The sequence below is a fragment of the Kalmanozyma brasiliensis genome (genome assembly GCF_000497045.1).
Source record: "Kalmanozyma brasiliensis GHG001 unplaced genomic scaffold PSEUBRA_SCAF19, whole genome shotgun sequence".
Lineage (NCBI taxonomy): Eukaryota > Fungi > Basidiomycota > Ustilaginomycetes > Ustilaginales > Kalmanozyma > Kalmanozyma brasiliensis.
In genome coordinates, this window is record NW_015961958.1 from 77,468 (window position 1) to 104,808 (window position 27,341).

General features: G+C 58.9%; 11 protein-coding genes across 11 annotated transcripts; 5 read left to right on the forward strand and 6 right to left on the reverse strand.

The window, feature by feature from the left end:
- Positions 1 to 968: 968 nt before the first annotated feature.
- Positions 969 to 2,852, reverse strand: PSEUBRA_002373 (Actin-related protein; the record flags this gene model as incomplete). Its single annotated transcript, XM_059464836.1, has 1 exon — positions 969 to 2,852. One exon carries the CDS (start codon positions 2,850 to 2,852, stop codon positions 969 to 971), a length of 1,884 nt encoding a protein of 627 aa, XP_059320732.1.
- Positions 2,853 to 3,338: 486 nt separating this feature from the next.
- Positions 3,339 to 3,922, forward strand: PSEUBRA_002374 (uncharacterized protein; the record flags this gene model as incomplete). The annotated part of the gene is made up of 2 exons (XM_059464837.1): positions 3,339 to 3,420; positions 3,486 to 3,922. The coding sequence occupies 2 exons, from the start codon at positions 3,339 to 3,341 to the stop codon at positions 3,920 to 3,922; spliced, it is 519 nt and encodes a 172-aa protein (XP_059321266.1).
- A 234-nt stretch (positions 3,923 to 4,156) lies between these two features.
- PSEUBRA_002375 (Aminotransferase, class I/classII) lies at positions 4,157 to 5,800 on the reverse strand (the record flags this gene model as incomplete). The annotated part of the gene is made up of 1 exon (XM_016435526.2): positions 4,157 to 5,800. One exon carries the CDS (start codon positions 5,798 to 5,800, stop codon positions 4,157 to 4,159), a length of 1,644 nt encoding a protein of 547 aa, XP_016292973.2.
- A 1,159-nt stretch (positions 5,801 to 6,959) lies between these two features.
- On the reverse strand, positions 6,960 to 8,609 carry PSEUBRA_002376 (uncharacterized protein; the record flags this gene model as incomplete). Its single annotated transcript, XM_059464838.1, has 1 exon — positions 6,960 to 8,609. The coding sequence occupies one exon, from the start codon at positions 8,607 to 8,609 to the stop codon at positions 6,960 to 6,962; it is 1,650 nt and encodes a 549-aa protein (XP_059320733.1).
- Positions 8,610 to 9,937: 1,328 nt separating this feature from the next.
- On the forward strand, positions 9,938 to 12,649 carry PSEUBRA_002377 (SET domain protein; the record flags this gene model as incomplete). Its single annotated transcript, XM_016435545.2, has 1 exon — positions 9,938 to 12,649. One exon carries the CDS (start codon positions 9,938 to 9,940, stop codon positions 12,647 to 12,649), a length of 2,712 nt encoding a protein of 903 aa, XP_016292975.2.
- A 633-nt stretch (positions 12,650 to 13,282) lies between these two features.
- Positions 13,283 to 17,047, forward strand: PSEUBRA_002378 (Armadillo-type fold; the record flags this gene model as incomplete). The annotated part of the gene is made up of 1 exon (XM_016435534.1): positions 13,283 to 17,047. The coding sequence occupies one exon, from the start codon at positions 13,283 to 13,285 to the stop codon at positions 17,045 to 17,047; it is 3,765 nt and encodes a 1,254-aa protein (XP_016292976.1).
- Positions 17,048 to 17,371: 324 nt separating this feature from the next.
- PSEUBRA_002379 (General substrate transporter) lies at positions 17,372 to 19,039 on the reverse strand (the record flags this gene model as incomplete). Its single annotated transcript, XM_016435558.1, has 2 exons — positions 17,372 to 18,076; positions 18,146 to 19,039. The coding sequence occupies 2 exons, from the start codon at positions 19,037 to 19,039 to the stop codon at positions 17,372 to 17,374; spliced, it is 1,599 nt and encodes a 532-aa protein (XP_016292977.1).
- Positions 19,040 to 19,939: 900 nt separating this feature from the next.
- On the forward strand, positions 19,940 to 20,713 carry PSEUBRA_002380 (uncharacterized protein; the record flags this gene model as incomplete). The annotated part of the gene is made up of 1 exon (XM_059464839.1): positions 19,940 to 20,713. The coding sequence occupies one exon, from the start codon at positions 19,940 to 19,942 to the stop codon at positions 20,711 to 20,713; it is 774 nt and encodes a 257-aa protein (XP_059321267.1).
- A 256-nt stretch (positions 20,714 to 20,969) lies between these two features.
- Positions 20,970 to 22,019, reverse strand: PSEUBRA_002381 (Carbon-nitrogen hydrolase; the record flags this gene model as incomplete). The annotated part of the gene is made up of 1 exon (XM_016435554.1): positions 20,970 to 22,019. The coding sequence occupies one exon, from the start codon at positions 22,017 to 22,019 to the stop codon at positions 20,970 to 20,972; it is 1,050 nt and encodes a 349-aa protein (XP_016292978.1).
- Positions 22,020 to 22,615: 596 nt separating this feature from the next.
- Positions 22,616 to 23,464, forward strand: PSEUBRA_002382 (BolA protein; the record flags this gene model as incomplete). Its single annotated transcript, XM_016435543.1, has 2 exons — positions 22,616 to 22,678; positions 22,757 to 23,464. The coding sequence occupies 2 exons, from the start codon at positions 22,616 to 22,618 to the stop codon at positions 23,462 to 23,464; spliced, it is 771 nt and encodes a 256-aa protein (XP_016292979.1).
- A 169-nt stretch (positions 23,465 to 23,633) lies between these two features.
- Positions 23,634 to 27,149, reverse strand: PSEUBRA_002383 (DNA helicase, UvrD-like, C-terminal; the record flags this gene model as incomplete). The annotated part of the gene is made up of 1 exon (XM_059464840.1): positions 23,634 to 27,149. The coding sequence occupies one exon, from the start codon at positions 27,147 to 27,149 to the stop codon at positions 23,634 to 23,636; it is 3,516 nt and encodes a 1,171-aa protein (XP_059320734.1).
- Positions 27,150 to 27,341: the final 192 nt, after the last annotated feature.

Sequence of the window (27,341 nt, forward strand, 5' to 3'; positions counted from 1 at the left end):
AAGTGTGTTGCTCGCAAAGTCTGTGCAACGAGACGGTTGCGTCACTACCAGGTGTTTGGACAACGCACTGATGGCGCATGAGTTGCAACCCCTTGTATCGCCTGACCCTCGCCAATGTGTGTCGTCGCGTGTCAACCCGATGACGTGCTCGCAGAGGTTGTCGCCAGCAGTCGTCCTCTCGTTCATCTCGGCGCCGAGTTTGACCGATATCATCCCATGTCTGTGACGCATCTCATCGAGGTAGCTGTTCCCGTGACCGAAGGTGTTCCTGTCGTCGATAGGCATAGAGCTGGTCTTCTGACGACGGGCTACCCCGTTTCATCTGAGCATAATACCCCTCGTTGGTTCGGCCCGCAGGGAGAGAAGTCGACTGCGCATAAAAGGCCCGGCCACTGCGCCTCACATATCACCCATCCTGTCAAGCCACGCTTCTGCAAAGTCAAACCAAGATGCTTTGGTTCAGCCACAAGAGTCGCTGGTCGACACCACTGCTTCTCCTTCTACTCCTCAGCGTCATCGCACTCGGCGCGCAGGCTCAACTCCAACCCCTTCGCCGAGGACAACCCGCAAGCACGATCAGGAGCCGTTCGTCAACCTCGACGCACCTCCACCGACGCTGGGAGGACGATAGTGACTGGCCCGAATTTCAGCGTCTCAAGCAATCCGCAGGCAGAAAGACGGAAGGAAGGTGGAGCAAGTTGTGGACCGTCATTCGGGGCAAGTCTTCGAAGACGAACAAAGCGACTGGCCAGGCGGCCCGAACGGGGCAGACGCTCAACGAAGGAGCTCACGAGGCCGTTGCTGCCAGCAGCAACGAAGTTGGAGGAAAGCAGGTCGCCTCGGCACTGGAGACCAGTTTGGAGGATGTTCGCTTTCGTCGTTGAGTCACTTGCGCTTGGGATCGATAGTAGAGATGTACCAAGTTCGCTCCAAACCCTGTCATCGTCCCAAAAGCGTAGCAATTGCAGCTATCCTTCAAAGGAAGGGTAGAACACGGCATTGGCAGCTCGAACAATGTCCGCCTCGCTTCCTGATCCGGCGTTCATCCACTGTGCATACGTCAACCACCTCCCGCCCACCTCTTCCTCCGCCTCTTCCACCGTCACACTTGCTCGGCTCTTCCTCCCCCTCTTCTTGCCCGCTTTCACATCCTCACCCCTCGAGCTCTCCCGTCTCACCGCCTCCTTCGCAGCCACCTCGCACGCCACCCCCACTCCCGACCGCACCGCCGTGAGACTCGCATCGCCCTCGTCGGTCCAGATCTTCACCCCCACATCCTCGGGCGCCAAACTGCGCAGCTCGTGCTCCAATCGCCGCTTGAGACCTACACAATTGGCGAGACCGCCGGTGAGGATGATGTTGGACCACATCATGTCGGCGGCGGCGCGGGCGTGCGGAAGCCCAGAGTGGGCGAAGGAGGCGATGGCGTCCCGGACGAGCAGCGGTAGAGGCTGTTGATCGAGCGATAGGGCCGTTGGGTTGAACAGGTTTTCCATGATCGAGAAGCGTTCTGTGGCGAGCTTGAGGGTTTGGGTTTCCTCGTCTTCGTCTGAGGGGGGCAGACGACGAGAGGTGGTAGGGGAGGAGGTGGCGATGAAGGCCGAGTCCCAGTCGACCGATCGCTTGCGTCGCTCGTCACCATCGAAGCGTGGCGGATTCGGACCGTCAAGAATGTATCCATACCTGGCACGATCCCTCTCCTCCCCACCTTTATCGCCACCTCCATAGTCCGGCAGACTCCACGTCACCCCGATCCCACCTCTCCCCTCTCGCTCCAGCGCTAGGAGGTCTTCATAGCTCCACTCCGCCGCCTTTCTCTGCCCTAACCCGGCCGAAGATCGTCGGCCCACGCTGGCAGCGACAAAGCTCACCCGCGCGAAAATGTGGGACGTCAACCAGCTCTCGTCCATCATGTCGAGCTGACCGAATGATAGAGTCTCCTTGAGGAGGTTGATGAGCATCTTGCCGCCGAGGTCGAGGCGGCGTATCGAGGGTAGGTGCGGTTGGCCGTGGAGGATGGGGATGGCGTGGCAGTACGAGTAGCCGAGGTCGAGGACTAGAAGCGATTGGGGGAGTGGCGGGGGGAGTATGCGAGGGATTGTCGCGGTCGTGCTGGTGGTTGTTGTTGCGGTTCGAGGTGCGCGTGCTGGTCGCTTTGATGTGGACGGCTCATTGTGCTCCATCGCAGCGTCTTGTTCGTTATGCGTGTCGTCCTCTGACACCGACGGTTGTGGGGTGCGAAAGACATCGGTCCCCAATCCAACCAGCCCTGCCGCACTCGTCCTCCACACAGCATGCGCCCCATACTGTTCGTACAGCAGCAGATCCATCGCATACTGCACCGGTTCGACATTGCAATACGTCTCGGTCAGGATCACCGCTTTGCCCTGCAGCAACTTGCCCTTCTTGCCCGTCGCCCCGGGCAGCTTTGCTAGGTGGTTGGCGAAGACGTGGTCCCAGATCTGCTTCTGCGCTGCCCAGTCGACGATGACGCCGCTCTGGTGGGGTAGGCGGAGGTGGAGGGCGGCATAGTCGTCGAGCAGCGTGTGGATGTGGGAGGAGACGAAGAGGGAGGTCTTGCCTCCTGGAGGAGGAGCGGTGGGCGAGGTGGATGAAGGAATAGTGTGCGGCGAGCGGGTGCGCGCTATGGCGTTCGGAAAGACATCGATGGGTATCGTAGAGGCGAGCACGGTCGGATCGATAGTCGAAGAGAGCAGGTCGGAGGGGAAAGGGTAGGGGATGGAGGCGATGCGGATGTTGTGCGCTCCATTGTCGATGACGATGATGTGGTCGACGCCGTCGAGCGGGTCTGAAGTGTCGTGCGCGAATGCATCAGCTGTGGATGTCGGCATCGTGCTCGGTGGTCGTCGCCTGCTCGACCGACCTTGTTGTGGTGTGATGGGGATGGTCAAGAAGAAGCAACGATAGCAACGACTTTCTGTTTCGAAAGCTTCTTGGACCCTTAACCTAGATTTTGGCCAACCTATTCCACGACGAGATTGCCGATCAAACACAGCTCGAAAAAAACCTCGCCTGCCTGCTGAGCTGAGCGTCGATTGCGACCCTGAATCCTCCACCTTGGCACCCCTCGGCGACTTCTTCGCGAAGACGACAAAGCAGCTGCTTCTCGGTAGGCGACAACGTTCCACACCGGAAACGAGGCCAATCTTCCCGGACCCCGGTGCTGTGTCCATTGACTTACTCAAGCTTGACCGAACAGCTGTACCGCTTCGTCACTGGACCCTTGCTTCCTCTCCGGTGGTAGCTTCCCGTCGAGTCGAGCCGTCGCGGTGCCCTCATCACCACCACCAACCACACCGACACTATCACGTAGCAACATGTCGTTCGGTCGTCCCCCCACATTCTCCGACTTCAAAGTGTCGCCTCCAGAGCGGGGATCTTTCCCGCTGGACCACGAAGGTAAGACTCCCAACACCACGACCTGACCTCCGATCTTCACTAACCCTTTCCCTCCGTTATCGCAGGCGAATGCAAATCGGTCATGCAAGAATACATGAACTGCATCAAGTACAACGGCAACGACAATGGCAAGTGTCGTCATCTTTCGCGCGCCTATCTGCAGTGTCGGATGGACAAAGGGTTGATGGAGCAGGACGACATGGGCAACTTGGGCTTTGGCGATATCGAGCCGCCGACCACGGGGACGGGCAATGCCGCTGCGGACCGGGCCAAGAGCCAAGGCAGAAGCGCGCATAGCGGTGGCACGCCAAGCTATGCTGGTGATACTCATGGCGCTGATGGGTACACGACTAGTGCCAAGGCAGGCAGCGGCAGTCCGGCCGACGAGAGGAATCGAGGTGCGGGCGCAGGAGAGTTCAATGCCAAGGGAGCGGCGAGTAAGCAGGCGGGAAGCTATGCCGGCGACAGCTCGGGTCGCGGAGGTGCCGGTCGACTCGTATAGTCGCATTCACGCACGAATGCATGCCTGGTCTGTCGATGCAGCGTGCCTATGTGTGATGATTACCGTCTGCTGAGAGTCCGGGACGCAATACGTTGAGGAACGACATGCAAAAACAGCTCAGATTCATTCCCAATCACGCACACACTCCTCGCCTTCTTCTGATCTACAATGACTTGATTCTATCTACGCATCCAACCGTTCTATGAAAAGGCATATCGTACATTCGAGAGCTGGCTACTCGTACTTTTTGAGGAACTCGTTGTGGAACTTGCCATACCTCTCGATGAACTCGTCGGTCTCCTTGGCGAGCACTGTGGTTCGGAAGAAACACGCACCCGTGTCCTTCTCTGGCATTTTACCGAACCCGCTTCCGGGGACGACGCAGATTCCGGTCGCATCGAGCATCTCCAAACAGTAAAACTCGTCGACCTTCTTGCCCTTCTCCTTGGCCGCCTCGTGGGCCTTCTTGGGCAGTGTCACACGGGGGAACAGATACAGAGCTCCCTGAGCAGGTTCGACTTCGACACCGGGGAGCTCGGCGAACTTGCTCGCCATGCGTTCCGATCGCGTCTGGAGCGTCTCGTGAATCGCCTCGGTCTCCTGCTTGTACAGCTCGTACGAGGGCGATCCTTCCGTAGGCGGCTTGACCAGCATGTCCACTCCAATCTGCCCTTGCAACGAGGGGCAAAGGGAGATCGAGGCGAGCTTGTAGATCTGCGCCTCGACATCCGGGTCCATGTTGGTCAACTCGAAGTAGCCACCACGACGCCCGCACTCGCCAGAAACACCCTTGGAGATGCTGTGGTACGAAACCAGCTCGACGCTCGACGCGATCTCCCGCTCCGCAGCATCGTTCGACTTGGAAAAGTCCATCAGCACCTTTTTAAACGAGTGGAAGGGTCGAGTGTCGGGTTGGTAGATGTTGGCCTGGTAGACCTCGTCTGCGAGGAGAACGACGCGTTTGGTGTAGGCCATGCGGATGAGGTCCTGGATGTTTTCGTAGGAGAGACACTGGCCGGTGGGGTTGCCCGGGTTAATGACCGCACAGGCACGAACGTCGACGCCGTTGGAACGGGCCTCGTCGATGGAGCGCGACATGGAGTCGACGTCGAGCGACCAGTCGTCGAATGGGTTGAGGTCGTATCGCACAGGTTGGGCGTTGTACAGCGCAAGGGCGGCACTGTAGAGCGGATACTGCGGGATGGGGATCATAACGCCCGAATCGGGACCGGCGATGAGCACCTGCAGCAACAGCTGGACTCCGCCACTGGCACCAGCGGTGAGGTAGATGAGCTCGGGATCCGATGGGTAGCCATCACGCTGCTCGATGAACTCGGCGACGTGCTTGCGGACGATCGAGGCGCCCTTGGAGTGCGAGTAGGCGCCGACGCTGCCAATGTCTTGGAGCAAGAGCTTGGCGCGCTCCTGCGTGTCCTTGGGGAACATCTTGTCGACGCCAGGCTGGTCCATGAGCTCTGGGTATTCGGTCAAGGCAGCCACCTGACGCCAGAAGGTCAAGGGCTTCTGTGCGAGGTAAGGCTGCTGCTGCGGGTTGCCGATATTGGCAGTGACGACCGAAGAGAAGGGGAGGTCCGCATTGCCCTCTGCGATCTGGGCGGCGTACTTGTTGGCACGATTCGAAATCTCGCCACGGACAGCATACTCGGCCTCGAGCACGTGCGGGTTGATGGTCTTGGTGGTGAGCACAGGCTTATAACCAGCGTCGGACTTGGAGGAGGAGGCAAAGTTGCGCGAGGACGAGGCCTGCGTTGTGTACGACGAGCCGTATGCCGAGTCGACGGCCATGCTGGAGGAGGAGCCAGAGGAGGAGGAGGATCGGGAGAGGGAGCGGTTCCTAGACTGTGACGTTGAGGTCATGCTTGCAAAGGGCGAGGCAAAGGTGGACAGAGCTCGACGGGATGCAGGTGAGACGGTGGTGGAAGGGAGCGAGGCGGCAGCTGCGGCAGTCACGGAAGGAAGGGCGGCTAGCGATGACGAGGAGGAGGCCCGGGAGAGGGCGACACGGAGGAGAGACATGATAAGCGAAACACACGCGCGGGCCTCTGTGGGCGGGGAGGGCAAAGGTATGACTAGGAGCGAGCGAGCGGAGCTTGGATGCAGGGCTGGAGGAACGCGGGGCAAGTGGAGCTGATTGAGCTGCAGCGGTGCCAAGCAAGCCTCGAGGTGGGGAGAGCAACAAGACCGGAAGCGGCGGAAGGGAAAGAGGCCGAGAGAGGAAAGGGCAGGGGAGGTGAAAGCGAGGAGGAAGGGTAGGCCGGGCTGAACCGGACTAACAAGAGGGCTGCCGGCAGTGACGCAGCTGTGCTCTAAGAGAGATTATGACGACTGAAGGGGACGAATGAAGCGGCCTTCTAACCGGGTCACAAATATAGCCTTCATCCTTGCTCTGCTCTCAGGCGAAAATTTTGATCGCTTTCTCCCTTTGCCTTCGCAAAGCAAAGCTGCGATCCGACGTCGGAGAAGGGGCGAAAGGGTGCTCGCTGGCTGCAGCTGCAGGGCGTAGGGCGCTTGAAATTGACCGAAGAAGAATCCGACTTCGCTCTTGTTGCCGTCCAATTTGCCGTGCGCTCCGAGTCAGGACGAGAGGAGAAAGGGCGAGCGAGTCACAGGAAGACCGCAGCCATGGCCTTGTGACGCGCGTTCCACGATGCAGGCGCAATTTCATCGCAACACACATCGATCTCACAATGCAGACCTGAAAAAGCGATCATCAGCGACACGCTCTCTTATCAGTCTTCTCTTCTTATCGTGGTCACATTGCTCTTCATAAAGTTTAATGCGGTCATTCACGATCGCAGTCACGAAATGCCGTTCACGATGACGACAACGATGTGGGAACGAAGAGACTGAAATGCTGCTGACTTGGGAATGTATGCTGTGTGTATGTGGAACAATGCTATGAAAACCGGTCCGGATCCTTGGGAATGTTTTGTGTATGGAGCAGGCCATGTCTTTTGTCTGAGGGAGTCGCATCGTGAGACGAGAAAAAGGGACACGTTTGCAGCGACAAGACCGTCTAGTAGGCGTACGAGGCACGCGAGCGCTTCATGGGTCGACCCAGCGCATCCGCTTCCTCGGCATGGCCTCGTTGCAGCTCGTCCGACAGACGCTTGCACTGGCTTTGCGAGCGTGACAGCGCATGTCGCTCCACTTGGTGCTCTTCTTCCACCACTGTGGCCACGCTGTCTCCTCGCGCACGACTGTGGCTGTGATGGCGCTCATCTGCGTCTTGGTCCTCATCATCGTCGCTCCAGTTTGTGTGATCGAGACGAGCCAGCAGCGCATCTCTAGCGGCTTGACGACCCTCAAACGCTGCCGCCGCGGTATCGCTGTCGCGTGTGACGCTCTGTAGTCTAGCCGAGCTGGATGGCGCCGACGTGTGGTGCTGTTTCTGCGCCACAATCTGCGCGGCAAACAGCCCGCCCCCAACGCGGGGCGCTTGCGTGTCCCGCCCCTCGTGACTGTTGCTGCGTGCGCTGCTGCTCTGACTGGACCTTGCTTGCAGCGATGCACCCCGCCGTGTGTCCCCTTGCGTCGGAAGGGAAGAGCTGGTCGACGCTGTCGGCGGGAAGAGGAGCCTGGGCTGAAGTCGCGGAGGTCGCTCTGCTTTGTAGTACGGATTGAACTCGTTCGACCTGGCACGTTGATCCTCCTCCGAATCATCCTCCTCCGAATCGTACTCTGGATCGGCGTATGTGACCCTCTGGCCACGGAAGACGTACGCGATCTTGCCACGCTCCTTGCCGGGAATCTGCTTGGCGCGCCGATAGGCGACATGGCCGTTGGGACCATGGAAGCCGTTGTCGGCTGGTCCGCCTGCGAGGAACGGGTTCTTGGGCGTATCGCGAATGGGCATGGTCGAAACCACTGGCTCGTTGACCACGCTCACGCGTTCCGAGAAAGGTCGAGCAGGTCGCAGCGTGCCGGCCCGAGCACGGAGAGGAGGTGGCGTGGTGGCCTGCGAAGACGACGCTCGGGGTGTGGTCTCGCCGTCGAAATCACGATCCATGTCGTCTTCGTGAACAGAGCCTTCAGCGTCCTGATCGCTGTCGAACTCGTCGTAGTAGGGGTGCGAGTGATGCGGACGAGAAGCTGAAGCGGCAGCTCGACATGTCGAGGTGGATGCCGCGGACGGGCGACGGTCGAGGAATGGATTGTGCTCGTCGTCCGACTCGAACGGAATGCCCTGGTTGAGAGTGTGGAAGCGTTCATGGATGGACACAGCCGGCATCAGCCCTGCTATGGGCACTGGCGGCTGAGGGTAGATTGGCTGGTCAGCCATCGCTTCCACATGTGCTTGCTGAACCGCAACCGAAGCATGGACGACGTCGCCCTCCGAATCGGTCCGGTGACGCATAGCGTAGTCGTTGCCATCGTTGACTTCTTGATCATGGCGCACGTCCTTGCTCATAGGTGGTGTGAGGGGACGCGAAGCTCGTTCCGCATCCGAGAGATGGTCGTCGTGCTTCTTGACGGGACTGCGGATGTTGTGCGGGAGATGGTTGTGATGCTGGAAATGACTCGCTTGTGGTTGCTGAGCTGATGATGTGCGGCTGAAGACATCGACCGCGTTGACGAACTTGTGTGCGTCCTGAATGCGGGGCTGATCCGCCTTGTCCGTCCTGCCGGACAGTGGCGGCGAAATGAGGCCTTGCCGAATCGACATTTTGGTGCGTCACAAAGCTTTGAGGCTCGACAGGGTCGTTCGTTGGCGGATTGTCGTCGCAAAGGTGAGCGAGAGAGACGCGAGACCCAGCTGCGGTGGTCTGGTCGCCTAAAAGTTGGCTAGCTGACTGGATGTTCAGGCGGTCATGAACAGCAGTTTGTGGTGCCTGATGAAGGATGGAGGGACGACTGAGGTACTGGATGGCAAAGATGCAGAGGGAAGCAAAGTAGCAGGTGACGATTCCGTGCGAACGTGGACGACTTGATCGAGTCTGATAGAGGCGATGACTGGATGCTAAAGCTGGATGGATGCTGGAGGATTGATAAGCGTACGAGGTTGAGCGGCGATGCTGGAGAGATGAAGCAATGTTGAGGGTATGATGCAATAGTTATGGACGACGGCGTAACGAAAGGATGCGAAGATGGATGGATGGATGGAGGAGGTCAAAGCATGCGACTTCCGCCACGAATCGGAGTGACTTATTGAAGGCACGCTTGGATCGCAAATTATGAAACGGGTGCGATCTTCTTACTCTGATTGCCTCGTACGCAGCCGATTCGTCATTGACGACGCTCGACTCCGTCCGCACCTCATCACAACGCCCCACATACGGTATCACAGGACTGTCCAATTGTGGCTCATTCGCTTGCTCAGCAGCATCATCTCGGAGATGTCCCTTTCTCGAACCAAACGCGACGTGCATGCAAAATGTGATTTCAAAGAGAAAGGGTCTGTGCCTGCCTGTGTGGAAATTCATCAAACAGGGCTTTCGCCCGCCTGTCAGCCTGCTCATCACGCTCTTTCTTTCATAAAATCACAATTCTTTGGCGTAAATTGATCCGGCGGACGCGTCGCTGCGTGAGCTCGAGACGTGTCGCGTAAATGACTGAAATATTTATTTTGGTCCTCGTCGAATGTCAGATCGGAAGAGTCGCTGAAACAACCAACGGAAAGAAGACGAGAGACGAAGGAGAAATTCGGCAAGCTTCTCAAGGCTCAGCCAGGCCAAACCAAGCCAAGAAGAAGAAGAGAGCGATGTCGTCTGTCGGTTATCGACCCGGCTCAACTCAGATCTTGTGGACTGAGCGTCCTTGCAGGGCGTGTCGCATAGAAAGCCTCGCCTCTGCCTTCTTATCCGGGAGCACGGAAAGCTAAGCTTAATCCGAAGCAGGTCGCCGTCCAAATTGATTTCCTTCTCTATCTGTGTCCCATTGTCCTCCGGGCGTTTGAAGCTCGCTATCATCTAGCGACCCTCCCCCATTCCACCATCGTCTCCGCTTCGACACGAACATCACGCATCGCGACCCAACAGCCGCAGACTGAGCAGCATGTCTTCAGCATCCTCCTTCGCCGCGCTCAAAGCACAGAGGGATGCACGCCGCAATCCTTTCGGTGCTCCTACTGCTTCTCAGCCGGGTAACGCCGGCGCGAGTCAGGCTCAGGACGCCCCCATGGCTTTTGACATGAGTCCGCCAGCCCCACCTTCCGCAGCACACTCGCAATCGCCGTCGCAACCCAGCGCTGTCCCCATCGCTGCCGGTCGAGCGACCCAAGCTGTACCAATAGCCGGCGGATCGCGTTCACACCTCGGCGAACAAGAGGGCATGCACCAGCAAGCATCTCGGCCTTCGCAGCAGCAGCAGCCGCACAGAGCCAGACTCGAACCAGGCGCTGCCGGTAGCCGTGTGAGGCTGCCTGACATCCAAGACCTCGAGCTGCGCTTCGATGCCTACTCGAGCGAACGTGCACTCTTCTACGCCCCTCTCCCAAAGAATGGTCCTAGACCTGCCGACTTTTCCACTTCCAGCTCCTCGTCTGCCTTTTCGCCGCCCAACCCATCCCGGTCTCTGTCAGGATCGATGTCGTACTCCTACTCGCAGCTTTTGTCCAGCTCGTACTCAGCGCCGGGAGGATGGGCAGCGGCCGGCATCTCGAGCTGTCGACCTGGCGATGTCCTCCTTCGAGTTCGCCCGGAGGTCGCGGTGCTCTCGACTGCCTTGCTGGAACAGCGATGTTCCGCATGCTATTCGCCTCCCATGGCCGACTCCAAGCTTCAACGCTGCTCGGCTTGCAAGGTCATTCGCTACTGCTCCAATGCCTGCCAAAGGAAGGACTGGCCCGCGCACCGTGACGAGTGCAAGGCGCTCAAGGCAATGCATCAGCTTCATACCTACCGATCCGCCCTGCGTCAGCAACAGCAATTGGATCAGCGCCTCGCAAGCAGACATGCACAGAACCAAGCCGCCGCCGCACCATTTGGAGTCGGCTCTTTCCAGGACAACGACCAAGTGGTCGCCGCCGCGGCTGCAGCTGGTCATCTTCAGGAAAGTGATGGAGAGGATGAAGACGCGGAAGGTGCAAAGAGTTATACCGGAACCACCAAAGATCGCATCCGACTGCCCAGTTCGATGATGCGCGCGCTCGCTCGATGGATCTGGGCTCGCAGTCGCATCGGCACCGGCGGCAAGGACAAGGCTCGGGGCGATGGCGGCGACTTGCTCGAGCTGTGCTCCCACCGCGAAAGGTTTGCACCTGAACAGCTGCAGCAGCAGGCACAGCTTGCCATTCACCTTGCGCAGTACCTCACCGCCGCGGCTCGTGCAGCAGCGCTTTTTGCGCCAGTCTCGAGAGGCGAGGCCAACCTGGACGAAATGATGCAGCCCGAGACGACCTTTTCGCAAGGCGACGCACTGCGAGCACTAGGCATCGACTCGGCGACCGAGCTGCTCGACCTCGTCTGCCAATTCTCGTGCAACTCGTTCACGCTCACCGACAGCGATCTCAACTCAATGGGAGTGTGTATGCATCCGAGCATGGCCATGATCAATCACGCATGCACACCCAACTCAGCCGTGGTGTTTCCCTTCGGCGGAGCTGCCAAAGGAGGGCAGCAAAAGTGGAACGACGGCGAAGACAGGATCATGCAGCTTGTTGCTCTGCGCGCCATTGAGCCAGGAGAGGAGCTGCTCATCTCGTACGTCGACGTTGCCGACACGTACGCGGACCGACGCAAGTACCTACAGAAGCGCTACTGCTTCGACTGCCGATGCGAGCTGTGCCGCCAGAGCCACGCCAAATCGTCGTCTGCCAACTCGCAACCATTTGCGTCGCCAATGTCGGCATCGTCCTCGTCCCAGCATGGTTTTGGTGCGCGGCCGCCGTCGTCCAACAGCTGGATTGACCCACGACGCGCGGTGTGGTGCCCGCAGCGGTGCGGAGGCTGGATCGATGGGTCCTCGCTCGAGGCGCAGGCCAACGCTGCCGCTGGTGTTGCCAAGTGCAACAAGTGCCATGCGGCGTCCAACGTGACAGCCTCGGGCATTGCAGAGGACACGCAACATGCCAAGGATGTTCTTCATCAAGCCTCGCAATGGCTGGACCGAGGACAGGCTGAAGCGGCGTGGAACCGATGCGCCTCGGTGTTGCCGCAGCTCGTCGAACGATACCCGCCTTCGTGGCAACCGCTCTTCCAGCTGCTGAGATTGGCCACGACATGTTTGATCGAGGCAGGCTCGTCGCTGTTGGCGCAGCTGCCAGACGCTTCGAATACCCAGGCAGCGGTGTACTGCTTTGACGAAGCGGTGCGGATGCAGATGCTGGTGGTCGCGGGCACACAAGCGTCCAACACGCCCGTCTATGCCAAGGGTCATCCGGCCAGAGCCATCGCCATCGCTACGCTTGCCAAGCTGGTGCTTGCCCAGTTCGACAATGCGCAGCGCATGGCATCGCACGGGTTCAACGGAGCCGCGATGCAGAACAGCGCCGCGCCTACCGCTGCGGTATGCCGAGCGGCCATGGAGCAGACTTCCGCACAGGACGGCCAGACGCTCTCGATCCTCAGAGACCCACCGAGCGTGCCGGACGAGATGCGCATCGATCTGGCAAAGCAGTTGCTCACACAGGCCATCGAGGAGCTCGACATTGGATTTGGAAGGTCGAACCAGGGTGGGCGCTCGGGCCGTGAAATGCGGACAGCGCTCACCGAGATGGAAGAGGAGATGGCCTTGCTTGCCAGGACCAACTCGCTGTCAGTGTCGTAGCGTTCAAAGGCAATGCAAAGACATGGTTGGCATCTTGAGCGCCAGAGACCATGTGCTTATAAAAGACAAGCCTGTGCGGAGTGAGACGGAATGAACCCTTTTCCTGGCAGGCGACGCGTCTGTGCTAAACGCGACTGAAGAAGCTGAGAGGCATAAAGGGATTTGGGCCGGCTGAGAGACGCGCTCTGCAGAAGAGTGCAACACTTCTCGCGCCCGGTTTTTTTGGCAGGCAGGCAGAGGAAGCGGGTCCAGACGAGACCGCGCTGCTGAGCCTCCCTTGGCTCGAGAGCCTCTATGCGCGAGTGGAATGCGCAGCTCCACTCGACGCGCCCTTCTCACTCGACAAGGCTGCATCTTGGCTGGACCTCCTTCGCTATCTTTCCCTTGCCTCTTCACCCAAGCAACAGCAGCGGCCACTCAGTCTTTCTGATCCCACCCGCTTCTCAGCATCGTCCGATAGACTGGATCATCAGCGTTCACCTCGTCCCGTACTCGGGCACAGTCACTTCCTTCAGCACTCGAAACCGCCCTGACCAGGTCACGCGATCCAACCGCCGACGACCAGCACTTGATCATACCCCGCGCAACACACAGAGAGGCCCATAGCCTCGCTTTCATACCACACGGCCCATCATGGTGACCGCAACATCCACAGTCAGCTCAGCCTCGAGCTCCTCCGCGCCAGCAACGCGAAGGCAAGCGCTCGCTCGTCTCACACTCAAGGGCAAGCTCTATCAGAAAGGCACATCCACAGATGCGCTTCTCAAGCGCGTTCGTCAAGTACGCACAGAGCTCAGCGAGATGGACCAGGATGCCGTCGACGTCAACTCGCTCAAGGACATCTGCAAGGAGCTCGTCACCCCGGCCCTCATGCTTCACAAGGACAAAGCCGTCAAGGCCAATGTCGCCTGCTGTCTCGCCGACATGCTTCGGCTCTTCGCTCCCAATGCGCCTTTCACTCCTTCAGAGCTGCGCGACATCTTCCAGTTCTTCCTGCACCAGCTCACCATGTCTCAAGGCGGACTTTCGAAACCAAATGGTCCCCAATATGCAGAGTACTTTTACCTACTCGAGAACCTCAGCAATGTCAAGTCGGTCGTGCTCATCTGCGACCTTGCTAACGCAGACGAGCTCATGACCGACTATTTCAAGGGCTTCCTCGATCTCGCACGGCCAGACATGTCCAAGAACGTAGAGATCTGCATGGCCGACGTGCTCGTCCAGCTCATCGACGAGTGTGTGACGCTGCCCTCCGAGGTGCTCGATCTTCTCCTGGCCAACTTCACACCGAAAGCGATCAAGCACAACCCCTCGGCGCATCGCATCGCTGTCGAAGTCTGCTCCAACACCAAGGATCGTCTGCAGAAGAACGTCGCTCAGTATTTTAACGAAGTCATCCTCTCTGCCACTTCCGAAGACGATCAGGACGAGCGCCTGGGAAGCCTTCAGACCGCACACTCGCTCATCGTCCAGATCAACCGCGTCGTGCCTTCGCTTCTGCTCAACGTCATTCCCCAGCTGGAGGAGGAGCTTCGAGCGGAAGATGTGCAGCTTCGCGTGCTTGCAACCAAGGTGCTGGGCCAGATGTTTGCCGAGAAGCCATCTTCTGCTGCTGCCGAGACCAGTGATCTGGCGCGAAGATATGCCGGTACATGGCGAGCATGGCTGGGCAGGTCCAACGACAAGTCGTCCAGTCTGCGTGTGGTGTGGGCCGAGTCGACAAAGGCAATCCTCGTGCACCACCCAGAACTGCGCCACGACCTCACTCCCATTCTCGAGGCCAAGCTCTTGGAGCCTGACGAACGCGTGCGAGCAGCCACTGCCAAGATGCTCGGCTCGCTCGACTACGAGACGGCGCTGCACCACGTCGAAAAATCGGTGTTGCTCAAACTTGCAGATCGATGCAAGGACAAAAAGATGCTGGTGCGCAAAGAGTCGCTCGAAGCCGTCGGCAAGCTCTTCGACATGGCTTACTCGGAGATCGACAACAACGATGCTGCTGCAATCCAGCAATTCGCGTGGATCCCACAAGAGGTGTTGAAGTGCCTCTACACTGGCAACAGCGATATGCAAGTGCTGGTGGCCGCCGCAGTGGAGAAGTATATCTTGCCGATGCCCACCAACCTCGACGAGGACGAAGCGGCATGGACGAGTCGTCTCTTGCTTGTGATGAAGTACCTCGAGCCCGAGGCGACCAAGGGACTGCTTCGCCTCAGCAACCTCATCTACTCGCGCCCGTCTCTCTACGACACATTTCTCGAGTGCTGCGAGCAGTACAACGGAGGCGACGTGGCGCCCAACCTCGACTCGAACGTGGTCAAGACCAAGATGGCCGATCGCATTCGACGATGCGCCACCATGTTTGCCGATCCCGAACGCGCAAAGACGGACCTGCACGCGTTTGCCAAGCTCAACGACGCACGCATCTACCGTCTCATCCGCACCTGCTTTGACCCGCAGACCGACCTCAAGACGGCTGTCAAGAGCCGCAACGATGCTCTGCGACGGGTAGAGAATGCCAATGCGAGCATCCTCGACACGCTCACCGTATTCCTCCGCGGCGGATCCTACTTTATCCTGAATCGGTCTTCGGTGCCTACGCTCATACGCAAGCTCTCTGCAGCGTCGCCGCGATCCAAAACGGGATCGAGTCAGAGCCAGTCCCAGGAGGGGAGCGAGCTGTCGGACACAGAGACGCACCGCGCGTCGTCCAACGAGCTGCTCGAGTTCATTGCAAAGCGATGCCCTGCTATGCTGGCGATGCACGTGCCCGAGCTGTGCAAGGCGCTCTTCGACGAGTCGAATGCGATGCTCACCCAGACGTGCTTGCAGGCGCTCGCCTCGGTGGCGCAGTGGAACGCGGCCAAGGTGCAGCTCGACAAGAAGGCGGTGGAGCGTCTGGCCAAGCTGGTGCTCAAGGGGACGCCGTTGCAGGCCAAATTTGCTTCCAAGCTGCTGGCGATTGTTGCTACCGGTGGGGCTCGTGGCGGACGCAAGGCGGTCGGGCAGAAGGCGGGCACGCCGGGAACGTCGGTCTCGAGCAGCGTGGCCTTTGGTGTGTTGGAAGAAGTGCTCGACTCGCTCGCCAAGCATCTGGCCACTGCAAAAGCGGAGCGACAGGTGGCGATCCTGAACAGCTTGGCGCAGCTCTTCAAGCATGCGCCCGATGCGTCGGAGAACGTCAGCAATACCGTTGTGCGCACCATTCTGTCCGACATCCTGCTCAAACCCTTGCCGGCGAGCAAGGCCAAGGCGTACGCGAACGGCAGCGAGGACTGGATCGAGGATGCGGCGGTCGACCACGAGTTGCAGGCCAAGCTGTTGTCGCTGCAGGTGCTGACGAGGCGATGTGAGGCGTTTGGCGAGACGGACAGCGCCGGGGAGATGGCCAAGCCGGTCTTCCGGCTGCTGTGGGCCGTGGTGGGAGCGGGAGAGGCCAAGGCGCTCAACACGCCCGCGCCGGCCAAGTCGCGCATGCGCCTCCAGGCCGCAGTCTGCGTGCTCAAGCTGGCGCGTCACCCTTCGTACGATGCCTTCATCGGACGCGAGTACTTGGATCTTGCCTTCACGATCCAGGACGAATCGTTCAACGTCCGCTCGCGGATCCTGTACAAGCTGCTGACCTACCTGCAAGCGCGACGCATCGACAGCCGCTTTCTGGCCATGTCGTTCCTCGCGGCGTACGACCCGGAGGACGAGAACCGCAACATGGTGGTGCGGTACTGTCAGTCCAACGCGCGCGGTCTGCAACCCGAGCAGCGGCTCAAGCAGCTCGACGTGTCCTTCCCGCGCTTGCTGCATCTGCTCGCCCACCATCCCGATTTCAGCCGGGACACCCGTGAAGATCTCATGCAGTTCATCCGCTACCTCGACTTCTTCCTCGACGCCCTGGCGACACCGTCCAACGTGTCGCTTTTCTTCTACCTCGCCACGCGCGTCAAGGGCGTCCGCGATGCCGAGAGTCAGGGCGCGAGCGAAAACATCTATGCGCTGTCCGAGCTCGCTCAGCTGGTGATCAAGAAGCGCGCTGCCGAGAAGGGATGGTCCATCGAATCCTACCCCGGCAAGGTCACGCTGCCAGGCGACATCTTCAAACCCCTGCCCAGCAGAGAGGTGCAACGCGAGATCTATGATAGGTCCTATCTGCCCGCCGACCTTGTCCGGGTGTTGAGCGAGGTCAAGGTGAAAGCCGGCAAAGCGAGTGGTGCGGGGCCCAAATGGAGCATGGCCAATATCAGTACGAAGAAGAGGAAGGCCACGGCAAAGGGCAAGAAGGGCAAGGGCAAGAAGAGGAAGAGCAGCGACGATGAGGATGGGCAGAGTAGCGAGTTGAGTGAGCAAGAGGAGCAGGAGGAGGATGGGGGTGATGAGAGCAGCGAGTTGAGCGAGGAGGAGTAGGTTCGATGGGCCGAATGTACAGTATCTCTTTCAAAGCATGTGTAGCATTGTTCCGATGATGGCACGGGATCGCCGAGATGACTTGAGATGGCTCTAGGAGAATGTGATGCCAACGCTTGAAGTCAGATGCTGAGGCAGCTTGGACAAGAGTGTCATCGAGGACAGACACTCACGCTGCCGGGCGACGCCCAAAGTGGACAGCTGCGCCATGCCGACTCGTCAGCCTCAACCACACACCATCCGACGAGCAACACCCAGCTGTGATGACTTTTTGCAAGGCGCCCAAGCAGTCTTTGATTCATTCTACAGTGTCACCAAGTGACTCTATATCACTGAGCTGTCCAACTTGTCCTCGTCGCTGCCCCTCGTCGCGTCGCCACCCACGTCGACGATGCGTGTGGAACGGGCCCGTGTCCTCCACGCCGGTACACCAGACGCAAAGATCTCCTCGACCTCCTCTAAGCTCCTCCCTGCGGTCTCGGGGAACACCAATGCCACATGCACCGTCATAGCCACGCAAAAGCATCCGAAGATGACATACGTCTTCCAACGCACATTGTGGAAAGCAGGAGGAACCGCGTAGCCGAGGGCGAAGTTGAACATCCAACCTGCGGCGGTGGCGAGCGATCCAGCTTTGGAGCGAAGACGATTGCCGATGAGTTCGGGGACGTAGATCCAGGAAACGGGGCCCCAGGTCGGGGCGAAGGCGGCGACGAAGAGGTAGGAGAAGAAGAGGATGATGTGCGATGCGAGGCCGTCGACTTTCCAGGAGACCACGGCGTTGGGTGAGTCGGGCCATGGATGACCACGGGTCGACATGAGGGCGGCAATGGAGAACAGACAGATGGCCATGATGGTCGAGCCGATGAGGAGGAGCGGTCGACGACCGAGTCGATCCACCCATAACATGGCTGGGATCGTCATGATCACCAGCACGACGTATTGGAAACCTGTCAGGACGAGCGCAGAAGTGCCCAACAGACCCGCCATCTGACACACGTACGTCATGTAGAAGGTCATGATGTTCAACTGCATACGATACGAGAGACGGTCGTCAGCTTAACTTCCGGTAGAAGCAGAAAGACACGAAGAACTTACACCCGTGAGTGAGGACCAGATCTGCACAAAAAGCGCAATATGCGTCCGCCAGAGATTGCCACCTCGAAACAAATCCACATACCCCGAGCCGTCGGCTTGACTCTCCTCGATGTCGCGTACGATCTCGTGATACTCTTTCTGGACGGACGCCGAGGAGGTGTCGCCCTTTGCATGCACCTTCGCCAAGATCCCAAGCGCCTCGTCATTCCTACCCTTTGCAATAAGGTACCTCGGCGACTCTGGCATCATCGGTACCAACACCATGAGTACTGTCGCTGGGACGAGACGCAATCCCCATGGCAGACGAAAGGACATGGTGCTCCTTCCGTCCTGTTCGCCGTCGATTCGGTTGCCGATGAAGCCCGCGGCGACGGAGATGCACCAGAAGCCACAGATGCCCCATGCGATGCCCCACTGCACACATCCGATCAGTCGGCCCCTCAGCCGAGGAGGTGCCAGCTCGGATAGGTAGACGGGCACCTGGGCGGAGCACAATCCGACACACGCCCCGCCCAGCACACGACCGATGATGAGAATGACGACGTTCTGCACCGTGCAGAGCAACAACGAGCCAATGATCCAGAGGATGCACCCCAGGAAGATCGCGGGTCGACGACCAAAGTGGTCGGCAACAAGACCGGAGAGGAGGGAGGAGACGAGCGCTCCAGCGGACATGGACGCCGTGATGATCCCCTGCAGGCCAGCGCTCGGACCTGGATTGCACAGTGCTCCAGGACGGGTGGCGCAGGGAACCGTCGCGGAGGGCGAGCCGAAGAAGACGAGGTAGTTGGGAGTGGTGATGATCGCAGACATCGACGAGACGTCGAAGCCGAAGAGCAGACCGCCGATGCTTGCCAGCGCCGTGAGGGCGTAGATGTTGGTGATGCGACCCATGGTGACGGTCTGCGGTGAGGAAGGTGGTGCAAAAGGCTACGGCATTTGCGGCGAGGATGACTCCGTGCTTATATACCTTGCGCTCGCGGGACACTGGCGCACAACACCTTTGCGCACAAAGCGTTGTGGTACGAGTTGTTAGAAGGCACCGAAAGATCGAGCGTCCGGTAACCTGCTCGCTGCGCACGATGCAAAGCGGAACCACTGCGCAGCTCGATGGGACATTGCACAAAACATTTCAGAAAGCGTCGAACGATCGACTACCGGTGACTCGCTCGCTGACCCCGTGTTGGGCTCCACCAAGGTGGTGGAGAGATGTTCAGCGACGTAAGTGGTCGACCCATCTCATGCGTCCTAAGAGATCTCGGCACATTTTGAGACCGAAGCGGGCATCGATACACCCGACTGGTACACAATGGTGTGGTCGTCGAGCGTCGCACTCTATTTCCCGCCTTCACTTCAGTTGGTCGGCGCGAACGGGCATCGTCGCCGGTCATCCATTCGAGCTCGTCTTGGCACCTTCGTCCCACAGAATGAAGTCGACGAAGCGACTCTTTGAATGAATGGATCAATCGTCTTCCCACACAAATGCGGATTGGTGGGAGAGATGCTTGGTAGATGATGCTCGAGCTTACCCACTTCCCCACACGTGATGTGGGTACGCTCTTGGTTCGCTTTGCTTGATCTCAAAGCCCATCATGGGCGCCGATGAGATGGGAAAGCTGTGATGAGATATGGGAATGCGCCTTCATCAACAAGCGTTGTCTTGTGACGCTCATCGATCAGCCACGACGATGCGTCGTATATAGCTGAATGGTGGCTTGTGGTTCAGCCTTCGCTCCAGGAGATCGTCCCAATCCCTCGCCTTCCGACCTCACTTGCAAAGACCAACATCTCAACATGCGGATTCTTGTCATGATGAGGCTCGTCCTCCTCCTGACTACGATCGTTTCTCTTACTCGCGGCGCCTCGCCACCTCGCAGGGCACCTGCCCCGATCAGCGCTACCGGCGCCGACCCACGCATCACCTTCCCGGACCTCCTTTCGGGTCGCTACCAACACTCCACCTCCGCGGCCCCAACACGCCCCGGGAGCATGTACAACTTCTGGATGTCTCGCCCATTCCACTCGGACGGTCGACCAATCTTTGGTTTGGGTCAACCACCCCCCGTATGGGCAGGGGAGTTGGATCGGGCCTTGGCCGACTTCGGTGGTTTCCACGCTCGTGCGTATCGCTCGCCGGATCTGATTAGCGTCACTCGCCATCCTTCGCGTCTCAACGAGGTCGTCATAGATCCACCTAGCCAGGATCTTGTTGACTGGGTGAAGGGGATCGATCAGACGCACCGAACTTTCGGTTCGAGTGCTGTGGCACAGGTGGCGTACGGATACGACGTGCCACCCCTCGACGTGAAGGGCAAACGCAGATGGTTCGGTTTGCGAAAGGCCAAAGCGCCAGAAGCGGTGGCGTGGGATCGAATTCATGCGGCAGAACCAGTGAGGGTGACTAGGACCACCAATTGGCAGGACCTGCGCATAAAGCTCAAGAAGCATCGCTTTCTGAGGTTTACCTCCGACGGAGGGATGTCGTTGGGCGTCAGAGCCCGACCTGATGGGCGGATCCAGAGGCAGATCAGGGGCGCTTTAGAGGGTGTGCCCCACTTCGCCGCATAATGTGCTGTGCCAAGAGCTCTACTATCCGTTGAAGGCTTCGAGAAGCCAGCAAATGGCGAATCGATACTGTCAGTCCAAGGCAAGCATGTGTCGATGGCGATGCTTACCAGGATCAACAGGAGCTCCGTTGGCGAGGTAGGTGGGCAAACGTTGCTCGACTGTCATCATGAGATTAACAATGAAGCGATACATGTCGATCTCGGTCTGGTAGCGAGCATCAGCTCGAAACCTTTCTACGTCGAGGATCAGCGACGGCTCACTCCGGCAGCGTGACCAATAGACACGCCTCCTCTCTCGCTCCAAGACTATCAAGCAGGACCGGTCGCTCTCCGCCTTTCATCTGAAGCACGCTCGACGATCCCGCAAACACAGACTCTCCCTCGATCCCCGCCCGATTCGTAGCCACGAGATATCTCGTCCGATCCTCTCCCTTCTGCTCTCGATCAAAAAACGGCCTGCAGCGCAAAGCCCAGTAGTTGACAGTGGACAAACTCGTCTGCTCCTTGTCCTGTTCGTCCTTGGGCAGCAGCCATGCCATGGGCATGATGAGCAGATCGACATTCCTCTGTACGCAGAAGGAGGCTAGCTCGCAGGCGTCGAAGGGTGTGGCGAAAAGATACGGGTTGAGGTCCATGCATATGCCCACGCAGACGGTGCCCAGGCCAGGCAGGCGGATGGATTCGAAGCCAGGTCCGGGCGTTGCCCAGATCTCGTCCGTTTCGAAGAGGAAGTGCTTGCGAAAGACATGGATGAGGGCGCCGGTGGGGGAGAAGAGCGCAGCTGAGTTGAAGGCGAGGTCCTCGGTCTCCGCAGCGTTGTGACCCAACGACGGTGCAGATCGAACGTCGACTGGCCTCGCATCAAAGGGCGCGCTTACAGCTTCGGATGTCGAGCTTTGATGCGAACCAAGCTCTGGAAAGCCAATGACGACATGACACGCAAGGTACCGCGCCAGGTGAGATGCTAGCGTGAGACTCGGCTGCTTGGACGACCGGCAGGAGGACTTGCAGGAAGCGATCAACGCCGATGCCGTCTGAGACTCGTGCTCTTCCAGAGCGGCTGTGGGGCCCTTGAAGATGCGCGCATCCTCGAGAAGCGGCTCGATCTCTTGCCTGCTCTCAAAGACGTACCCGGTGAGCGCGAGTTCCGGGAGGACAAGGAGGTCGACCGGGTTTGTCTTTCTTTCTGCGATGAGCCTGTTGACAAGTCCGAGAACATTGTCGGTGTTTTGCTCAACATCGGCGTGCTTTGGGTCGAGCTGGATGCAGGCGATGCGTTTTGGCCGTGATGGGAGCGTGGTTTGCATCCTTGCAAAGTTGAGATGAGACTTCGAGCTCGGCCACGTGAGAGCAGGCCGTTGACGGCTAGCTCGCAGGGCGGAAGGTACGAAGGGCCGGCAGAGGCGAAAGTCCAACGCAGCCAGCCCTCCAGCTGCGATATTGCGCAGGTTGCAGCGAATCTTGACCTTGACTCCTCGCCGTCGTCCAGCACAGCTCGCGGTTGATGTCGAGGAACGGTCAAGAGGAAGCTGTGCGTTCAGGGTCCAACGGCGTCCTTCCAGCTGAAAGTGGCCACTGAACCTCACTTTCCAAGGTCTAACAGCTCTCCAGTTTCTGCTTTAAGGATGTCAGATCGACCGCGCACCAGCCATTCCGGTTGAGCAAAAAGGGCCGTGGCGCGCCCCGAGCCAAGCGAGAGGGCGCAATGCTTCTTAAGAAAAGTTGGAATCCCGCGCTCTGGCCCAAATCTATCTGATAGAGCTGTGTCACACTCTCACACTGCGTGCACTTGACAAGCTGCATTCATCATACCATCCTCTCCCTCGACATACCCTCGACTGCAGCTATCACCATCGTCTGGATCATCATCGAAAAGTAACTCGTGGCTATATAGCGTACAAGCATGGTCTCATCACAGGAGCTCGAGTCGGCCATCCGGTCCAAGGTGCAGAACGTGTCAACTTTGGTAAGTCTCTCCCTCCTCATCCTCTGTTGGTCGTGATTGCGCCGTGCTGACTTCCTTCTCTTGCTGTGGCACTTTCAGGTGGTGTCGGATGTATCAGGCGGATGTGGGCAAGCGTACGACGTAGTCATCGTCTCGGACGCCTTTGACGGCCTAAACACGCTCAAGCGGCACCGTATGGTCAACGAGCTGCTCAAAGACGAGATTGCCCAACTTCACGCTTTTAGCCAAAAGACCTACACAGTTGCACAGTACGAATCGATGTCGTCGACGTCGGATGCGCCGGCGCCGTCGTCGACCAAGCCGAGTGCAAGCGATCTCCAGGCGCCAGCACCGATCTCTACTCGACCGTCGCACAATCGCACCGCCTCCGGCGTGTCGATCCCGGAACTGACACTCACCACCGACGACGAGACGCTTTCGGGGCTCTCTGCGCGCAATGCCGCCCGCCCCCTCGGCCCACTCTCCCAACCAGGCGGATCGAGCACCCAATACCCCGGCACAGCAGTCCCCCCACCGCTGAGCCCAAGCATCTCAAGATTGCACGAAAACCGCATCCGCTCCATCGAGTTCTGGACCGGTCTCAGAGGCTTTATCGAACTCCAATTCTCCGGTCATCAACCCGACGGTGGCAACGCTAGCCCAGGAGTCGCAGGAAGGAGCCCAGGTGACGCAGAGATCGAGAGGATCTTCGAAGACTTCTTCCTCAGCCAGAAACATCATCTCACCGCAAGCGACGTTGCCAAGATCCGCGACGCTACGGGCATGTTTGGTATGGCCGGCGTGTAAGTGCGCGCGACAGACCGGATGTCGTGTAGCAATGGAGCGATTTCATGGATTCGGTTTGATGTGCGTGGGAGATGTGTCCCTTTGAACGGCGCATAACGTCGTGCCACTGCGAGTTGTGAAGCTGTGAGCCAGGATTGTGCAGCTCTCCATCTCGACTGATATCTCCCCCTCACTCATCGTTGAACCAGCTATTGACCGCCCGCTTGTACTCGTGATGCATGATGGCCCACTTCATCGACCGATGGTCAGCTTTGAGGAATGCATGCTTCGCAACGTCCATCTTGAACGCTGCTGGTGGCGCCATGGCTGTCGGCTTCGACTTCTCACTTGTCGTGGTGTCGCCGTCCGGCTGCTTGGGACCGTGTGGCCGCTGACGCGTGATCTTGGGAGCCGTGGCGACGAAGAGTGCCAGATCGGGATCGACGAGCGAGTCCATGTGGACGGCCGAGGTGGGGTCCGAGAGGCAGCCGGTGCAGCCGATGACTTGTGTGAGCGGTGGAGCGTCCTTCGATGTGGCAGACGAAGTTGCTTTGGTCGCAGATGCGCTGGCGGCGGCGTTCTCGGTGTGGGGCTGCCCGTTCTGTGATAAATTGGCGCGCTCGTTGCATCGTGGGTTCAAAAAGTCGAAGCATGCCAGCCGATACTCCTTGACCACGAGAGGGTGTTTGGACGCTTTGCAATGAGGACACAGCCCTGTCTTGCCCAGGCTGGTGTTGCTGTTGCTCGTCAGCAGTCTGTACCGGTACAGCCCGCGCATCGCAGCGATCCACTGGAGCACCACCTTGGACACCACCAGCTGGCGCTTGGCTCGCGTCAATGCTACGTAGAGATGGTTGAGCTCGTCCTGATGCCAGTAACTCGACACTTCGACCCTTTGCGTCCTATCGCTGCCAAAGACCGGTCGAAAGTCGTCTTCTACATAGACGCAGTCCCACTCCAGACCTTTGGCTTGATGGACCGTGGTCAAAATCACGGTCGCTTCTTCCTCTGTGTCGGCGAAGCGCGTCTCCAGCGTGGAAACCTGGTCGAGAAAGTCAGAACTTGCCAGGAGGCCGCCTAGGGCTACAGCCAGACTCAGCTTGCTCTCACCTCCCCCCTCTGCCTCCACACGTTGCACGAGATCTTTCCAGCTGGCAAAGTCTCGCAGCAGCGAGTTGCGCGACATGGACCTCGAGTCGTTATGGTAGAGGATGTGCGCATCGCGGAGCAACGTCACGACCGCGTCGGGCTGCAACGACTGACTCGTCTTGAGGAAGATCTTGTGTGGTTGCGGAAGCGAAGCAGACAAGGCGAGGGCGGTCAGACAGAGCTTTCGATTGGTGCGAAAGATGCGCGTGTGGCGAATGATCTCGTCGCTGCGACCAATGCGACCGACAGAGCCGACTTGCTGAGCCACCGCTTGTCGCCCCTCTCCCATCTGGTCCTGAAGCTCGCCAGCCAGTGTTGCTGCACCGTTCGTTGAATTTGCACCCTGTGAAGCCTCCGCGTCTGTCGATATTCCGTTAGGACGCCCTTCCTGTTGCTGTGTAGGTGGAGTCGGCTCCATCGATGGTGGCGGCTCGAGCTGGTAGCGGAACACATTGGCCTCGGCATAGACGCGATCCGCCATGCCGAGCGCGCCAGTGAGGACAGGCTTGGCGGCTGCGCGCTCCCAAGGCGCAGGCTTGCGAAGACCGAGCATCTCTGTAGCGATCTTGGCAACGGCGTCTCCGAAGCGAAAACTCTTGGTGAGCTGGAAATGAGCCGAAGACGGATAGAGACGCTCGTTGAATGCCTTGGCGGTGCCGCCGCGAAAGCCGTAAATCTTCTGAAAGACGTCACCGACGATGAGAATGCCGCAGTGCTTCTTGGCCCGCAGCAGGATCGACACCTGTGCTGCTGACAAGTCCTGCGCTTCGTCGAGCAAAAGAACGTCGAAAGCCCTGAAGAAATTCTCCGAGTGATGGGGTGCTTGCAGCTGCAGCAGCTTGACGTAGGCATCGTGCGGACATTTGACCGACTTGCCGTTGCGATCTGGGGAGCCTTCTCGAATGAAGTCCCACAGCTCCTGCGCGCATCTTGCCACGGCTCGAATCTTGAGGTCGGTGTCGGTAGCTACTTTGCTCGGCACGTGGCGGTCGGGAATGATGGTAGCGTCGTCCGAGTAGAAAAAGCGTTGAAGGGTGGCAAGCACATAGGTGGCGACGGCAGTAGGAGTGAGGCGATGGTCGCGACCAGTCTGCGTCGCCATGGCTTGGGCACGGATCAGCTGTCCTTCGGGGAGGCTCTCGCCTAGCAGCTGTACCACGTCTCGTGCTCGGAGATCACCAATCTCTTGGCCAGCGGTACGCACGACCTGGCAGAGAGCCACCGAATGCATCGTGCGGCACTGAACATGGTCAGGGAAGCGACGCCGCGCTTCTTCGGCTGCCGCCTTATTGAAGGCGATGTAGAGAAAGCGCTTGTTGGGGCGGCGTTCAGCATATGCGAGGAGCGATCTTGTCTTGCCTGTGCCTGCGAATGCCTGAACTTTCACAAGCTCTCCCGGACGCACGTCTCGGCGCACGAATCTATCTTGCTCATGTGTGAGTTGAAAGGTGAGGGTTGAGCCGGGTGCTGGCAGTATGCGGTCCGGTTGGAAGAAGGTGTTGATGGCGGTGCGGCAATCGTAGTCGAGGACGCGGACGGACTGAATGGGGGGCGTGTTCTGCGAGAAGGCACGCGATATGCGCACGACGGCCAGATAAAGACGGACACTGCAGAGCACCTCGACAGCGATGACGTGGTCGACATCGGCGAAGAGGTGGTCTGCGGTGACACGGCCAACGACAAAGTCACGGCACCATTTGCGGATGAGAGGGAACGAGACGTGGTCGTGCCACAACCTTGTGAGGCACGGTACGAGTTCGAGGAGGTCGATGGGAGCTGCTTTGAGCTGTAAGCAGCCGACGAGATCTTTGTATGCCTGTATGAAGTTTTGCTCGATCTGCACCTGGTTTGCATTCGTCGCCTGTGCAGCATTGCCTCCATTTGGTCGAGCGTCGGCCTGTGCAGCATCTCGAGTCGTCTCTGCGTCGTCGTCACCGTGGTTGCTATCATTATCGTTGCCGTCAAACATGGACTCTTCCTCGAGCGCGATCGTTTCGTCATAGAGCCGCTCGCAGTGCAGAAAGGAGGCGAGGAGCTTCCGCCATGGACAAAAGGTTTTTGCATGAATCAGCGGTCGTATCCGCTTGTCGGCGCGGAGCAGGCTTTGTATGTCGCGGAACGAAAGCAGGTGGAGAACCATGAAAACGACTTCGCGAGGCAGCCATTCGAGCACAGTGCGGCGAGTTGGCCCGCTGAGATCGACGTGCTGATACGATTTGGTCCTGCGCCACGAGGACTGCGAGAGCTTTGGCTGCAGACGTGCGGCGACGCTATCGTCGTTGGACGAGGCAACCTTCTTCTTGAGCGGTCTATTTGAGGCGGTCGCTACCGAGGTCGATGCGGATGCGGATCTGGAAGATGATGGTCCTGCGGCTGTGCTGGTGGATGCTTGTGGCTGTGCGAAGGTTGAGGAGGAGGGTGGTGTGCGTCGCTTGCTTGGAACGCTGGGTGATGGCATGTTGGCGCTGACACATTTGTCGATGCCTGGTCGCTTGAAGGGAAGGATGTTGAGCGACTTGGCATCGAGGAGCGGGTTGAGATGGGAGAGTGGTTGCATGATGGCGAAGGAATCGGCTATCCGCGTGAGGGGATCCACTTCCTGAGTCGGAGCGCTCGGACCTCGTCAGGCGCGCGGGCGTACAAGGGTCGTTCCTTCGAGCATGTGATTGTTGCAGCAAGATCTTGGCGCAGTCACAGTGCGGAGGTCATACAGCCCTACGCGAGCCGCACTAGGTCCCGGTCGCGGGCT